The following is a 17,215-nucleotide window of genomic DNA, read 5'->3' on the forward strand; positions in this document are numbered from 1 at the left end:
TGGGATTGAAACCCAGTTCACATACCTACTCCTTAAGCCTACATTCCTACTATACTAATCTTCTTCAAATTAACATATTAGCTTTTTTAGGTAGGTATTAGCCTTATGTAATAGATAAGGAAGCTAAAGCTCAAAGACTAAAACATTTGCTAAAATCACAGATGGCCAAGCCTGATGTCAAACAAAGCCTTCCTCCCAACTACCCCAGGGGACACTCACTATGGTGTTAAAAATCAACAAGAGACTACATCTAATGATTGCACCATTAAAGACATCAATATTAATGCAATTGAAACATCTTTTAACTGTTCATCAAAATAAAGGCATGTCCTCCAATATCAAAACTAACATTCATAGAAGCAATATCATTTTCATAAGACTCCCTGATTTTCTTCATTATCTCTTCCTCAGCTTTGGCACATGTTTCAACGTTGCCTTTAACTGTAATGGTGCGCTCTGGATTATACAGCGTCAATTCCTGCAATCTGTGAAATGAAAAAGAGGAGAAAGAAAAAGAATGGAAATTACGGGAGGAAGACAGCTCATAACAGTTCAGCCACAGATGGCAACTAAACCCAACCGTGGTGGCTGTCGCTATGTAAGAGTGGGTGGTCAGACACAAAGCACACTGAGTAATCCCCAGAAGACGAGAGTCCAAAAACCACAAAGCTGTAGAGAGAATCCTTCTCCACTCCTGACTTCTCAGTAAAAACTACTAAGTGTAAACAGTTCAATGAAGTCCATGCTTGCAACACAGTGTACTTATTTCTTGTCCACTTAAGGTGAACCTTTTTCACACTTTAACAGTGAAATAAAGAAAATGATCAGAGTGATGTACAGTTTTAGTGGAAACCAAGAACCAGACGTACATGACCTTTAAATAAGATGTTCCTAGTCTGCACTGACCAATTCTACACATCACTGGCATTCTCATGCAATTGCATCTTCTAGGTAATATTCCCAAAAAGCAAACCAGAATTCATGTGTCCAAACTTACTTTTTGCCAATAATTTTAGAGTCTGGATCAAAGTAAGCTGGAGAAAAGAACATAAATCAATCTGTCTTGACTAAAAAAAATGATCCCTTGATGACCATTAAGACCACTAAAAAATTAGAAGGCATTAGCAATATTCAGCAACTCTCTCCTTGACCTAGGTCCCTCTGAAGCTTCAAAATCCATTCGGATGACATCTGAGACTGCCTGAGCCGGAGCTAGTCAAAAGCCTTGAGAGGAAGCAATGGGAGAATCTTAGCCATAGAAAAAAGACTAAATAGGTTGAAACAATACAGAAAATTGGTGTAGCTCTCCATAACTACAGTTAAAACTCTCATTTTCAGGGTGCCTGGGTGGCTCCATCGTTAAGCATCGGCCTTTGGCTCAGGTCATGATCCCAGGGTCCTGGGATTGAGCCCCATTGGGCTCCTTGCTCAACGGGAAGCCTGCTTCTCCCTCTCCCAATGCCCCTGCTTGTATTCCCTCTCTCACGGTCTTTCTGTCAAATATATAAAAATTTTTTATAATTTTATAATTTTTAAAAAATTAAATAAGTAAAATTAAATTCTCACTTTCACTACTTAGCAGAATGTCTTAAGCTAAACTTGAGCCAGATGAATGGGTTAGTGTTCCTTAACTTTTTCTCTAATTTGCTAAAAAGGTAAACATCTACACAGGGAAGACTATTCCATAGATTTAAAAAGGTGTATTTTTCATCTCTGGTCTCAACTCACCTCTCCCTTAAGGATTTCATATTAGTTTTTTAAAAATAGCTGTTTAGAAGAGCTTTTAATTTTTTTTTCTCTTAAAACCCTCCCCTTTCTAGGTGTAAAATTCAAGAAGGGCATGGTTGTTTATTATACGTGTTTTTTCTTTAGAACAGCTTCCAGCTTCTGAGATGACCTGCTCTCCAGAGTGTAATCCCCTCCCTCACTGAGTAGAGCTGACTTGTGTAAATCATATTAGAAAAATGATAGCATGTGATTTCAAATTCAGAGGCTGTGTCATAAAAGACATTGCTACTTCCATCTTGCTCCTTCTTGGATAAGCCACTCTGGGGGGAAGACAACCACCAATTCTTAAAGACACCCAAGCACCCTGTGAAGTGGCCTCACACCAACAGCCAGCATGGACTCGTCAGCAACATCAAGAGACCCCGAGCCAGAACCATCCAGTTAGGACTCACAGAATTCAGGTGAGCAATACATACTTACTATTGTCTCAAGCTGCCAAATGTTGGGATAATTTGTTACACAGGACGGATAATAATCTGGGTTATATATTTCAACTTTGGGAGTATACGTCAGAAAACCTAAGACTTCAGCTAGAAAATACGAATATAAAGTATTTAGCACTTTCTGCGTCTTTAGTAGGAATAGATAATGCTTTCAATACGGGTTAGACACCGAAAACAGATTAAGTTTGGGAAACGAAATGTAAGTATGGTGGTACAGGCTGGCCCAGACACCTCCAAGATGGGAGAGGCTCTGCTGAATATATAACCTCCAGCTTAACAGCAGTGCTTGAGAATTTCCTAATTCAAAGAAAGCAAGGAAGCACTTACGGAGATATTGTGATTTTAGTGTCAGTGTCTTGCTCAATTTTTTTAAGATTTCTTCCCTCCTTACCAATAAGACGGCCTACAAAGTTATTATGGGCTAATATCTTCAAGGGAATCTCTTCTGTGCTGTAAATAAAAATGAGAAAGGTCATAAAATCAGGGTAAGTAAGTAAACCTTCTCCTAGATAAAAAGATAATATCCATTCATTAAACATTTACTTCCTACCTACCATACAGGAAGCATAATGCCAGGTAGTTTAAAGTCTGCTGACCTACATTCTAGCAATGTGTGATTAGAGGGAGCACACACACACATACACACAAAACCATTAACAAGTATGTGAAATTAATTTTTAAAACCATTTTCTTTTATGCATCTTAGGGAATATCTTTGAAGGATAGATTCTCTTAGCTCACTGAAAACACCTTTTACTCAAATCCATATCCCTAAATCCCCAATACCAGAACACAACATATAAACACAAAACAGTATGATTTTCCTATAAATTTTTAAATGCATACCTAGAGATAGATGCACAATTTATAGAAGGAAACAGAAGAAACTCAACAGTGATTACTGGAGAAGAGTGTAAGAAGAGGAAGGGGGGCTTTCACTTTTCACTGAGTACCTTTTTGAATTTCTAATTGATACCTATCACTGTTTAAAATATCACAGGTATTATCTGGATGGTGAGCTTTTTAATTTTTTTCTCTATTTTGAAATAGAATTATAATCTTATAGCAACATATCACACCTTATAACTAAAATATATTTACTACATGTTAAAGGTCCCTACAACTTGAGTGCTGTTGATTAGGTTCCCAGGCTAACACCAGTACCTTATTTTGGACCCTCCTTTTAGGGTAACACTGTGCTATAAGCTCAAGTGGCAAAGAACCCAAATTCCACTCACTCCAAGTTCCTGTGGGACAGGCATTTAGAGTTTCAACCCTGAACACCCAAATAAATCTTCAGTTTGCCTTAGCACAGGATGAGGGATTTCTCTGATTCTAGCCTCCCTGCTGCTGCAGAGTAGGGCTGGGCACACAACAAGAACAGAGTTCCAATGAGTCCAGAGTAAAGGAGTCAGGATTTGAGATATATTTTGGGTAAATCCCAAGGACGTTTCTTGGTCCTTAGGTGGGCTTCCTATCCCATAAGTGCCGCCTTCTACAGCTAGGCTTTCCACCACTCACAGGAGTCACTCCATATCCAAACATGACGGAAAATAAAACATTTAAAAAGACATGCTTTCCAACCAAATTAATAGTGCCAACCACCGTAATTCTTCAGGACAGCATTTCCTTGTGTTTGTTGGCAATTCCTAAGAACTGTGTCCTAGAATTCCAAATCAAACAGCATGAACATCAAATCTTCACAGGTTAATCCTCTTTACTCACAATTTTATATCTTGAGCTTCCTTATGCATAATCTCCAGAATAGACTTACAAGCCGCAGAGGTACCTTCAGGGGTAGAGAGGATAGTAATTGACTTCTCAGCAGCGCCTGCATTCTCTTTACGATGGACATCAATTCTTACGGTGAGCGCAATGGAAGAAGGAAAGGAGAGCTGTAAGCACATATTTACAATTACAGAGTCTATAAGTACCAACTTCAAAGTCATAGGACTTCCGGGCAAAGAGTGGATGACTCACTTCCCTCAAGAGTATAAACTCTTGATAAGCTGTCAACTTTTGATGTCTTAAAGACAAAATTTGAATTCCAGGAATATCCACCCCCCCCCAACCCCCTTCCTCAAGTTAGTACATCTTTTCATTCTCCCAAGCTGTATGTGCCTAATTTTTCATCTTGGTGTCACAGAACAAACATCTCACATCAGGGAACCTTGGTTCAGACAAAAGGGCTTCTTCTGCTCTAACCAAGAGGGCCAGAGTTGGAATCCCACAAGCCAGGCTGAACTCATTATGCCACACAGAATATCCACTATCCATCATATGAGACTTTGTTTCTTCTTGCAAGGCTCTTTCCACATTTTGCCTCCTTGATAGAGGAAAGTCCACCCCCCCCTCCAAAAAAAGAGTGATAGCAATGGAACTCCAGAAGATGCCAATTCTACATCCAAGAAAATCAAATGGCTAATCAAAATGAAATGATGTTCAACCTTCCTAGTAATTACATACATGTCCGTCAAAACAAGATGTCACTGGGTTCCAGACCTTCGAATAGTTTAGATAAAATTAAGTGTTGGCAAGAGGATGGAAATGGGCACACTCACACTTTGGTGGGAGTGTAGAACAAACAAGCAGAACCTGTCAAAGTAGAAGTGCTTATCTCTTGACCCAAGAATACACTACTTTTTGTAACATCTCCTACAGATACATTCTCATATGTAGGCCTATAAGTGGTATTTCTCACCCTCAGATTACTGACATTTTGGGCCCGATTATTCCTTGTTGGGGGAGTCGTTCAGTGCACTGCACAATGCTCAGCAGTATCCCTGGCCTCAGCCCACTAGATGCCGGTAGCACCCCCTCATCCAGTTGGGACAACCACACCTGTCTCCAGACATGACCTAATGATGTCTGCTAGAGGGAAAAGATCACCACTGCCTGAACACCGCTGGCCTAAGAATGTTCACTGTGGCACTACTTACACAGAAAGAAAATTGGAATTATCTTTAAAATGCTCATCAGGGTACTATGGTGAGCGCTGTGAATTGTGTAAGACTGATGAATCACAGACCTGTACCCCTGAAACAAATAATACATTATATGTTAATAAAAAACAATGTAAAAATTAAAAAAAAAATGCCCATCAGGAAGAGGTTGTTAAGTAACATGTCATCTAGTGGTGTAAAAACATGTTGTCAAGTTACAGGAACTAACAAAGTAAGAGGTCCTTCATCTTCCATGAGAAACAACACAAAACTTACCATGATAGGATTTCTCTTTTAAAGCTATACATGTTAGTAGGTACAAAGAACAAGGCCTACAAAGTTACATTCTCACCTTAACAATGACTACCTCCAGGAATAAGATAAAATGTAACCCCCCTTTAAAAAAAATTTGCATGCTTGTATATGTTGAATTAAATAAAGTCTTCTGTTATTTAGAAAGTACAAGAAAGAAAATCAGCTATCTGGAAAAGTGTGTCTGGGGAAAATCAAGTATTGGCGAGTCCCTCTAGCCACTCGAACATTAGAAAACCTACAGAACTCCTCGACGTTAAGAATGACCACTTCAAGGGTGCCTGGCTGGCTCAATGGATTAAGCTTCCAACTCTTTAATTTTGGCTCAAGGTTCCAAGCTTGCTCAGCAAGGACTTTGCTTGAGATTCTCTTTCTCACTCACCCTGAGCCCCTCCCCCTCCTCTCTCCCTAAAAGAAATTTTTAAAAAATGAAATGAAATGTACTTGGTTTAAAAGATAAGAAGAATGACCACTTCATCACACTAATAAAGTCAAGGTTTGGATTTCCTTTTCTTAAATGTTTGAAAACTGATGATTTATCTCAGAATTAAAACCTAGACTAAGGGGCGCCTGGGTGGCTCAATGGGTTAAAGCCTCTGCCTTCGGCTCACGTCATGATTCTGGGGTCCTGGCATCGAGCCCCCCATCAGGCTCCCTGCTCGGCGAGGCGCCTGCTTCTCCCTCTCCAGCTCCCCTGTGCTTGTGGTCCCTCTCTCGCTGTATCTCTCTGTCATAAACAAAATCTTAAAAAAAAAAAAAAAACCTAGACTAAAAAATAAGGGCAATAAGTAGGTGGGGGGATGGGTAGGATAAAGGGGATTAAGAGTACATTTAACATGGTAAGCACTGAGTATGTATGCAATTGTTGAATCATTATACTGTACACGTGAAAATAATGTAATGCTGTATGGTAATTATGCTTCAATTTTAAAAAATTTCCAATCCCTTAGAAAAAAAGAAAAAGGCAATGTAAAACTGAAACAAATAGGGACATTTAGAAATAATTAAAAAGTGCTTCAGGTAACAGTCCCAATCTCAGGAATCATCTTTCCAACCACTGTTTCAATCCCCCGCCACTGTAAGTACTGCTTATCTTCTAATAGGTAACATGTTAATCTCCCTCCTTCTAGTTTATTTCCACCCATTCACTGTGTTAAGGATTACAAAACTCTGATCCTCTGAGAGAAGGAATACTGCTTTACAGATCAGCGTAGCCCTCTGAGACCATTCCAGAAACAGAGGATCTAATAATGACCAGGTTCAATGGCAAGAGTTAATTAAATCCACCGGCAGAACTCTGCAAATGAATCATCGGATATAACAAAAAATTCCATCCTCCATCTTCCTGCCTTAAATAAAACAAACAGTTCAATTTAAATAATAGAAGCCCTTTCCTCTGACAAGGAAATGAGTAGCTTTAAAAGGAAAACTCTAATCTGCCACACGACAAGGAAGGGAAACCATTTAATAATTAGTTTCTGCAGGTAACAGTGGATCAAGAAAAGCAAGGAGCCCTTGAATTTTAATATTAAAACCAGGCAAATAAGATTAAAACTGATCCCAACTCTCGTTCACCTGTCTTCCCCACTCCCGACATTATGAAGTCAAAGACCACTGATTTAGCACAAAGGTAATCCATATCTAACACCTCCGGCTTCAAAAAAGCAGGGGAAGGTTGGGGAAAGCAGGGTCAGACATCACTCTGCAGGTAGAGCGGGTGTGCAACAACGCCAGTAAGCACAGTTCGTTTGGGTTCTGCATGAGAAATGAGTCCACGAGCTCCACACAGGCACGGTACCTATGGATAGCCTCGTAAGCCTATTGGAACAAACATACATAAGCAAGATACTCACAGCACCACAGCCATACTTTCAGGAAAAGACTGCTTAATTGCTTGGACCACATAAAATGAAATCATTTTCCTTACTAAATTTAAAAAGCTCTCTGTAGCTGGGCCAAGGTCATTTCCATACTCTTTTGCATACAGTAACACGGCCACTTCTCCCCAGTGCACTCAGTGTTCTTCGGGAAATACAGCAGCTGCTGTCCCAGAGATGTGCTTAGTGCACTTTACAGAACAGGGTTGAAGACAGTTCATTGCTAGGCTTCTTTGTGTCAAAATCTCCACATACAGCCTATCAGGATGGTTAATAAAGCAGAACAACTAATACATAATTCATTGAAGCTTTTAAATTGATAGAGTATCTTAGCCATATTTTAAGGGCACCGAACAAAATTTACAACCAGTCATTTCATTCAGACAAATATGAGAGCCTTCTACATACCAAACCATGTGCCAGCACTGGGGCTACTGTCTGTTTATACCGCTTTCTACTCCTGCAAAGTGAACACCAATGTTTAATGGAGAATCTTCCAATCCCTTAAAATCGGCCTATTAAAGCTATCAAACGTCCTTAAAAAAACTCAATCTAACTACATGGCTTAATCATGGGATAAGTTTGGAACATAAGCTGGATGATTTTTTTACTGAAGTAAAAGCAAGACTGAAAAACCATCTCTGTACTGGACCCAGAAAATTATTTCCAAAAACACTGCAGACAGGTATTCCTGGGGATGGGGGAGTGGATAGGGGAGCAGAAAACAACCAAGAAGTGGCCCTTTTATTCACCAGTGCCTCCCCCATCAGAAGTGGATTAGGGATCATTTGTTTTCCATTCACGTGTGCAAATTTGAAGTTTTCCTTGAGATTAAGCCTCAGATTTATATAAAGTGAACGCTAAGATATCAAATCACAAGGTTTTTCCGGATTCCCAACTACTGTGCAAGGAAGGATCATAGCCACATGGAGAAGGACACCAAGTACAAGAACTTACTCTGTTATTAAGATTCAAAGGGAAAAATATCAACACCCGCTGCGGCCTCACTAGTACTCACTTAGACTGAGTCTGTTTGGTAATGTTCCGAATGGTGGCGCCTTCTTTTCCTATTATGGCTCCAACAAACTGGGTGGGGACCAGCAGGCGTAGCGGCAAGTCACATGGTTTCTGCTTGGAGACTGATCCTGGAGACCCCTGTCTTGATGAGCCCCTCTGCCCAAACCCACGGCGACCTCGGGGCTGCTGCGAGGGGTTCTGCTGGGCAGCAATTTCATCAGGGATGTAGGCCACTTTCAACGTGAAGCTCTCCAACTGGAATCCATTTAGCTTGTCTAATGCTCTGGAAGGTGACAAAGAGCGGAGTATGGGAAGAGAAATCGAGCTCTATAAACCTTTCAGCAAAGCGATACCCATCTCTTCCACTCAGGGTTACTAGTTCTAAAACTTCTGTATAAAGCCACTGAACAAGCAGCAACCCCTTAACACATGTAATCCAACCCCCAAATACACACACACTTGCAATGCGCAAAAGACCAAGCTTCCAAGGAGACCATATTTACCATCTACAATGAAAAGCAGAAAATAAAAAAGCTTAATCGAAAGAGTTTAACAAAATGTTACTACAGTAAGGTTAGTAACAGCTTATGAGTACCCAAATAGCAAGAGAAGTGTGTGGGCAGTCTTTGTCTTGTCCTATTTTTCCAAATCAGAACAGAAAAATATGTACCTCCCTCACCTCACCCTCCTAAAAAATGTCAATATTAAAACACTGTAAGAATTTAAGGACAAATCTCTCTAGACCATTCACAGGAGAGTCACAGAAATTATTACTCAGGATAATCAATTAGTCAATAAATTCTCAGTGCTTATCATGAGCAAGTCCCTCAGAAAACAGCACTCCCTGACCTTGTGGAGTTTATGATCTGATTTGGGGCAGAGAGGCAAGGGTGCTGGTGAACCAAAAAGAGCAAATGAAGCTATTTTCTTCTTTATCTATCCATCCATCCATGCATCCATGCATCCATTTATCCACCCATCTCTATATTTTCAGAGGAGCTCCATTTTTTTCTTCATTTTTAAACCTTATCATGGAAAAGTACCCAATCTTTAGCATACAGCACAATGAATTTTCTTAAGGTGAATGTGTATACCCAGATCCAGAACTAGGAGACACCAATGTCCCAGAAGCCCCACCAGGACCTCTTTTCAGTAATTAGCCCTCCCCCAGATTTCTAACCCAATAGATTAACTTTGCCTATTTCAAACTTCTATATTAATAAGTATATATGAGTATACATATATGAGTACTATCATGCCTGGCATCTTTTACTTACAAGATTCATCTACATTATTGTGTTCTAACTCACCTACATGTTTTATAAGTGGATAACTCAACAAAAAATTGATAGACAAAATATGGCCAAGATTTCAAAAGGACACGTAAATACTTCTAAGAACATACAATCCCCAGTGCACAACAAAATTAAAAACATGTAAAGATCCCACGCTTTTTCTGTAGGGTTACACAGTCTTTGCTCAGATTGTGTTCCAATGGGCACTAACTTTAGCCCAGGCAGGGAAAGAAAAACAGGCATGAAGCAGTTTCTCTCTAGTTGCTCAGAGTGGTCATCTCTAGTTCACATACTGTTTTCCTTATTTGCAGATTCAGTTTCTGACTTGGATGCAAAGAGGGAAAAAAGCAGTAGTTCTAACATCAAAAAGGGCACTGTAAGCATGCAATTGGCAGACAGGGCATGCAGTTGTTCTCAGGACCCTTAATTCTGCCCTCTCTTCTTCCTTGAATCCTCTGCTGCATCACTGTCCCACAGTGCCTAGAGCACAGAATGAACCCAGATTATGAGACTGGTATCAAACAAATATACAAATAACAAGAAATTTCTCTGTCCGCATCAACTCCCCCAAGACCCTTCCCACAATCAATGTTAACCGTGAAAATGTCTGCAAACGGACCACTATTTTCCATACATGTACACAGCTGTGTATATTTTCAGTACCCCCTTTAAAAGCGTAATTGAACCTGAAACTAGTGTAACATTGTGGGTCAACTATACTCAAATTAAAACAAAAAAATTTAAGAGGTACAAATTTTAGTTTTCCGTACTATGGATATAATGTACAACATAATAACAGTTAATTCTGCTGTGTGGTGTATCTGAAAGTTGTTAGAAGATTCTGAACATTCTCATCAGGAGGAAAAATGGTTTCTTTTTTTTCTATCTGAGATGGCAGATGTTAACTAGTTTGCCTTGGTAATCATTTCATCATATATGTTAAGTCATGATGTACATCTTAAACTTATATAGTCCTTTGTTAATTATTTCTCAGTAAAACTGGTAAATAAGAAAAATTATAAATTATACCGACAAATGCACACATACATAATTTGAACACAAATATAGTAAAGAACTGTGTGGCTTCTAAATTATCAACAATATTTCAGTCATTTTTTAATTAAAAATTGCTTTAAGATATCTTAAAAAAGGGCATTTGGGTGGCTCAGTTGGGTTAAGCGACTGCCTTCAGCTCAGGTCTTGATCTTGGAGTTCCAGGATGGAGTCCTACATTGGGCTCCCTGCTCAGCGGACAGTCTGCTTCTCCCTCTGACCCTCCCCCTGCCTCATGCTCTCTCTTTCAAATAAATAAATAAAATCTTCAAAAAAAAAAAAAAAGATACCTAAAAAAATAAAAGCATAATTGAGATCTTAATATAGTTTTTGGTTTTGCTCCCTCCCCACCAAATACATCTTGGGATATTTCTCAATGATCTCTTTTTCAGAGAACATTGTTTTCCTTTTTTTTTTTTTTTAAGATTTTATTTTATTTTTTTATTTGAGAGAGGGAGAGACTGAGAGAGAGGGGGTACACCAGCAGTAGGGAGAGGCAGAGGGGGATGCAGACTCCCCGCTGAGCAGCACCCTGAGATCATGACCTGAGCCGAAGGCAGACACTTAACTGAATGAGCCACCCAGGGCCCCCAGAGGACATTCTTCTTCTAAGTTTCACAGGGCAATACCAGCACATATAGCACAACTTTCACCAATGCTCTGATAACAGAACCTTAGGTTAACACATTGTTCCTTTCTCCCTCTCCTCATTTTTCTTAGGGGAAAATGTGGATTAAGGGCCAAAAAAATATTTTGGTTATTCTAAAAGATGACAACAGCTGAGAAATTTTATTAACATTTATGAGGTATACTTATTATAGAAAGCTGGAATTGGGGGCACCTGGGTGGCTCATTCAGTTAAGTGTCTGAATTAAGTGTCTGAGCCTTCGGCTCAGGTCATGATCCCAGGGTCCTGGGATCGAGCCCTGCATTGGGCTCTCTGCTCAGCGGGGAGCCTGCTTCCACACCTCTCTCTCTCTCTGCCTACTTGTGATCTCTGTCAAATGAATAAAAATAAAAAATCTTAAAAAAAAAAAAGCTGGAATTGCACACAAGTTTCAACCAATTAGATATTCATTAAAAGCAACTTTTAACTATTTCAAAGGCCATGGTTAAGCAGATCACTGACAGTTCTTTCAAAACCATAAGGAAAGGGGCAGCTGGGTGGCTCAGTCAGTTAAGCATCCAACTCTTGATTTCGGCTCAGGCCATGATCTCAGGGTGGTGAGGTCAAGCCCTGCATTCCCGTGTCAGGCTCTGTGCTCAGTGGGGAGCCTGCCTCTCTCCCTCTGCCCTTTCCCAGAAAACTCCTGCACACATATGCACCATGCTCTCTCTCTAATAAATACATCTTTAAAAAAAAAGAAAAAGGAAAGCTGAATGCAGCAATGAGGGGATCAACTGTATCTGTGGGCATAAAGGCAGTATAGTTTGCAATAATATCCCTTCCCACTATACAACCGAGTATTGCTAACTTCAGAAGGAAAGAAATAAAATTGGTGGAGATAAGTCAGTAATGTTACCAAAAAAGGTAAATAACTTCTTTCTTGAGAGAGAGAGGACCATCCATAGACAGACACTGACCTCCTTCTCCGTGGGGATAAACAGATATACACGTTAACCCCAGAACACTTAGAAGCGCCTGGTGATTATCTAAATAAAGTCACACATGTCCCCAAGAAACAGCTCTCTCAACCTGGCATAAACTCACTTCCAAACTTCATTGCTTTGCTTTAAAAAAATATGTTTAGGGGGAAAAGAAAAAACTCCCTCAGAAGGTCAGACAGCATGGTGCTCCGGAAGGCGGTCCATAGCCTGGGTCCCCAGTGCTCCAAACTCAGACCACTCCTGTCAGAGGGCACTCAGCACATACTCTGTGTATCCCACTGTCTTAACTGCCAACCAAGAGTCTAGACCCCTCCAACCACAGTGCTCCAAACTTGGATATAGCTCAAAAGGTACAAGAGTAACCTAACTGCAAACAACGGCTTCATCATGATTAGAGATGGTAAGTTTTTTAAATTTTAGGTCAATTAACTGTAGGCTTTTTATGTCCAAAGTTTAAAATTCAGCTATGTCATCAGGGGTTCTGCTAACATTATAATATTTTCACCAGACCTACTGTTCATGCAAGATGTATAATAAACAATTATCATAATTACTCAAAACACGTGTTTCAGTTCAAGAGAACTCAAGGATGTTTATCAAGCAAGGGCAACCTCAGGATCCTGTTTCCCATCATTACAAGACTCTGCTCTGATGCGATTTTAAGAGTCATTCAGAAGGTGGTAAGTAGTTTTGCTAGCTGGTAGCACTTAATCATATTGATAAGAAGTTTTTCAGGGTAAGTCACAGTGTAGAGGGGAAGGGCCTTGACATAGAGAATTAGTAGTTTAACTCAAGGATGAAGAAGAGAGAGATAAAGAAGAACTGAGGCCCAGAGAAGTTAAACTTATCCAAGAGTAAACACATACAGCTCTGAGTAGTACAAAAGACGATGGACCAGGGACCAGAATTCTAATCCAACTTGAACAATAAGTAGCCAAGTAACCTTGGAAATGTCATTTTCTTGTTTGGCATTAGCCTCCTCATGGACAAAACTAAAAGATCAGATTCATAGTCCCTTCAGACTCTAAAACTCTAGACCTCCCTAGTGTGTATCACATAGCTCTGAACAAAAGGATGTTAAGCCATTATTGGAAAGTCAAACCATTCTGTTTTCTCCTTGTAGCAAGAATAAGAGGGTGAAAAAATAAATAAGAGGTTGAGACACACAATTCTGCCATAATTAGTAAATATCTGGTAATATACCACTGCAGGGATGCAGCTTAAGGCAATTATTATGGACAAAACCCAAATATTTACCTACAAAGGAATTTATTACTAAACTCGTTCTAAAAGCAAAAAAAGAAACCTCCACCAACCTGGCTATGCAGCAGAGGGCTGCGAACAGACTGTGGTAGGAGCAAAATATTACAGAGATTACAAACGGTATAAATGTAGTTAATGGCAACACAATCTGTAAAACTCCACAAAATCACCTTTTGTCACTTTGTAAGTTATGACATGGGACAGTGTCTACTAAACTTCATGGCTAATATTCTCTTGAATGCCAAAATGGCAAGAATTCTCACTGTTTTCCTGCTTTTTCACTCATTTCTTTTTCCAGAATAAATCTTCTATTTATATCGTTTTCAAACTTGAAGGGTAACTCTCCTGCTCCTTAGCCATCAGCCACATTGCTTCAAACACTTCTTCAAATGGGTAGAAGAGAATCTACAATGCTAGCTTCAAACCATGAACAGACTGTATTCCTATCCCCTAACAAAAACATCAACATCACAAGTAAAAATCCTGCAGAAAAGGAAGTAGAAGAACTAAATAAATGCCTACAAATTCTGACGGGTCATTTCTGTCACACATTACAAATCTTCCAACGAGTAATGTCTGGATAGAGGAAACAGGATCCAGAGACCCATGCCTCTCTTGCTCCGAGACACAAGAAATACTTAAACATGTGCTATGTGCTTCTATTTCTAATGATTTTTTTTAAGTTTTCATCTTTGCTACCCATTTTATTATTTTAATAAATTAGTAATTCAAGACTTAAGATTAAAACTAATGTAGGTATTTCCTAGCAAATGTATGTACTTTTTTTTTATTTGTCAGAAAGAAAGAGAGAGAAGAGAGAGAGCATGCGCACAAGCAGGCAGAGTGGTAGGCAGAGGCAGAGAGAGAAGCAGGCTCCCCACTGAGCAAGAAGCCCAATGCGGGACTCGATCCCAGGACCCTAGGATCATGACCTGAGCTGAAGGCAGCAGCTCAACCTACTGAGCCACCCAGGTGTCCCTAATGTATGTATTCTTAACCTTTGATTTTTCTTAGCCAGAAGATGGCAGGAAGTTCTGTTAAATTCTAGAGACACAGTCTTACTCAAGAATCCTCTTAAAAGTGGCATTCATAGAGCTTTAAGTAACAAAGAGGAGCCACAAATGTGTCTAAATTAGGGCCCAATCTTGTGAGTATCAGTGGCCAGTCATTATCTGAAATGAAGTATACTATACAATAAATAACAGGGTATTACCAATAGCAATGAAAATGTTAGGAAAATGCATAATAGTGGCTACCTTTAGAGCTCTTACTACCTTCTGGGTATGATCACAAGTGTTTTGGAGGCATTATTTTAGTTTCTCTGAACATTCTCATGAGCTAAGGACTATAATGACTCCCGCTTTACAAGATGGGGGTAAACTAAAATAGATTAATCTGGCCAGAGTCACAGTGAGAAAAGTGGTGGTGCAGAGTCCACTCCATGGAACTGGACTCTGGAATATAGTCCCCACCCTCTACTCCCATCTGGGCAAGCACATCTCAGTTACACGTACTCTCTGGTAACAGATGCTAGCAAAGAAGTCAAATGAGATTATCAATCTAGCTCTCCTTACCTGAAGGCATGAGCTTTGGATGGCTGCCAAGGAAAGGGTATGGTGAAATCCCATCAGGCCGCTGTAGGCAGCAGACAGTCATACTGGAGCCCAGAGAGCAGGCAACCAGGGTTTAGGGGAGCAAGTCCTAGAGAGACCAACCTTCCCCAGCTCAACCTACTGGAAGCTGCTCTAGAAACAATCCACAAACAGAAGGTTGAAGGTGAGGCCCTCTTTACTGGGTATCTATGTGCCAGGCCATTTGATAAGACTGCTTTCTCTAAGTATGTGTGTATATGCATGAATCTACTTGTTTCTCGTCAACCTTCATGAAAAAAATGGAACATCAGAGAGGCCAAGGTTACAGTCAGAGCTGTGTGACTCCAGAGTCCAGGCTGCTTGCTTGCTTCCTTTTTTTTTTTTAAGGGCCATATGCACCTCATTGTTCACAGCAGCAATGTCCGTGATAGCCAAACTGAGTCCATGCTTTCTTCATTACATCCAAAGGCTCTCAAAATCAATTCTCCTCACAGAGTAAGAATATACTCCACATCTTTTTAAAAAAACTTTCTAGAGATTTTTAATGGACAATTTTCATAACATTGCTTCAAAAAACTTTTTTCCATTTTTTTTCCATTTTTTTAATCTATTAACTTTCTCTGAAGATGCCCTTATTTTCTAATTCTTTTAGATCTCAGGAATTCTTGAGGGGGAGAAGCCCCAATACGTTTATAAGGAAACAACTTGGGAGAGGAATTGAAATCAAGTGACGCCCCTCCCCCTCGGTTAATCTCTTTCACCACAGGGAGGCACATCCTTGAGGACAGTGACTTTGCCTTTATTCGCTGGGATCTTTTGGTCAAAGTTGTAATCAGTAATTGTTAATTGATTAACTATTAGAATAAGGGATATGATGACAATTTCCCTCACTGAAATGCCCAATTTATTTGTTTAGGTCACCTAGTTTATTAAATTACAAATTCCTAGCAGTCTTTTCCTCCCTCTTTGGGATCAAAGGACCCTGGCAATTTTCAACAACCACTACCCAAGTACCTTTAGATTAATCTGTCCCTGCATTCGCATTCTGTCATGTTAGGATTAATGTCCACAGTAACTGTGCCTTGACTAGCCAGTCTATACTTCCTGTATTTGTACTCTTCTTAACAAGTTGAGTATTTGTTTGAAGAGGGAGGGGAGTGCTAAGTGTCAGCCTGTTCCTACTTAAGTTCTTTCTACGGGTCTTCAAAGCTATGTAAGTTATGTCTCCTTATAACTAAGTAACTGTTAAATTAAGTACTTCCCCCTTTACCTAGCCTCATATAAGTTTTCAAAGAGACAACTAGGACAGGCCTCTACCTCCAAATATCCTTTGGTTTAACATGTTATCTCATATTTTCCATCTAACACAGAGTTGACTCTACAGAATATTCAATACAGATCTTTGTAAAAACTGAAATACAGAATACAAAATGGAACCCTGTAGTCTTACTGCCCTCACTTTGATGCCCCAATGTACTTTCCTGTTTTTCCCCTCACATGATATGGCTGAAGAAAAAGTTTTGTTTTTAAAGCCAGTTTTACAACTTAAACTACCATTTCTGTAATATCCAAACACCTCTTATAAACTTTTTTCAAATGAATGAAGGATCCAAACAGAGGGAAAAATAGTGTGCTTTTAAACATATTCAAAGTTTCATGTTAAAACATTAAAAGTGAATCCCATTAAGTCTCATTTAGGAGAAAAAATATGAAATTAACATAATTATTTACTACTTTTTACCCACTAGATCAGCAAAGTTTGATGAAGTCCCATGTTAGGGAGAATAAAGAGAAACAGACTCTCACAGTGCTGATGGGAATTTGAAATATTTCAAACTCTATGAAGGATAATTTGTCAGTATGCAACAACAAAAAAAGAAAGCAAATACATCTAGACTTAGCAAATTTAATTCCAGGAATTTAACCTATAGCTGTGCTCATACACACGCAAAATGACACGCAAAAGGGGATTCACTATAGCATTGTTCATAACTGTTAGAATCTTAAAACAACTTAATACCCAAC

The 17,215-nt window shown here is 39.5% G+C and overlaps 1 protein-coding gene across 1 annotated transcript in view; it reads right to left on the reverse strand.

The window, feature by feature from the left end:
* IGF2BP3 (insulin like growth factor 2 mRNA binding protein 3) overlaps positions 1-17,215 on the reverse strand; it is a gene marked incomplete at both ends in the record, with an annotated part of 141,816 nt that overhangs the window by 24,024 nt on the left and 100,577 nt on the right. The window contains 4 exons of the mRNA XM_080818419.1: positions 350-485; positions 2,559-2,681; positions 3,957-4,091; positions 8,381-8,662. Coding sequence (XP_080674545.1) covers positions 350-485; positions 2,559-2,681; positions 3,957-4,091; positions 8,381-8,662 — 676 coding nt within the window. The remainder of the gene's footprint in view (positions 1-349; positions 486-2,558; positions 2,682-3,956; positions 4,092-8,380; positions 8,663-17,215) is intronic.

Source organism: Martes martes (genome assembly GCF_963455335.1).
Source record: "Martes martes genome assembly, chromosome: 11".
Lineage (NCBI taxonomy): Eukaryota > Metazoa > Chordata > Mammalia > Carnivora > Mustelidae > Martes > Martes martes.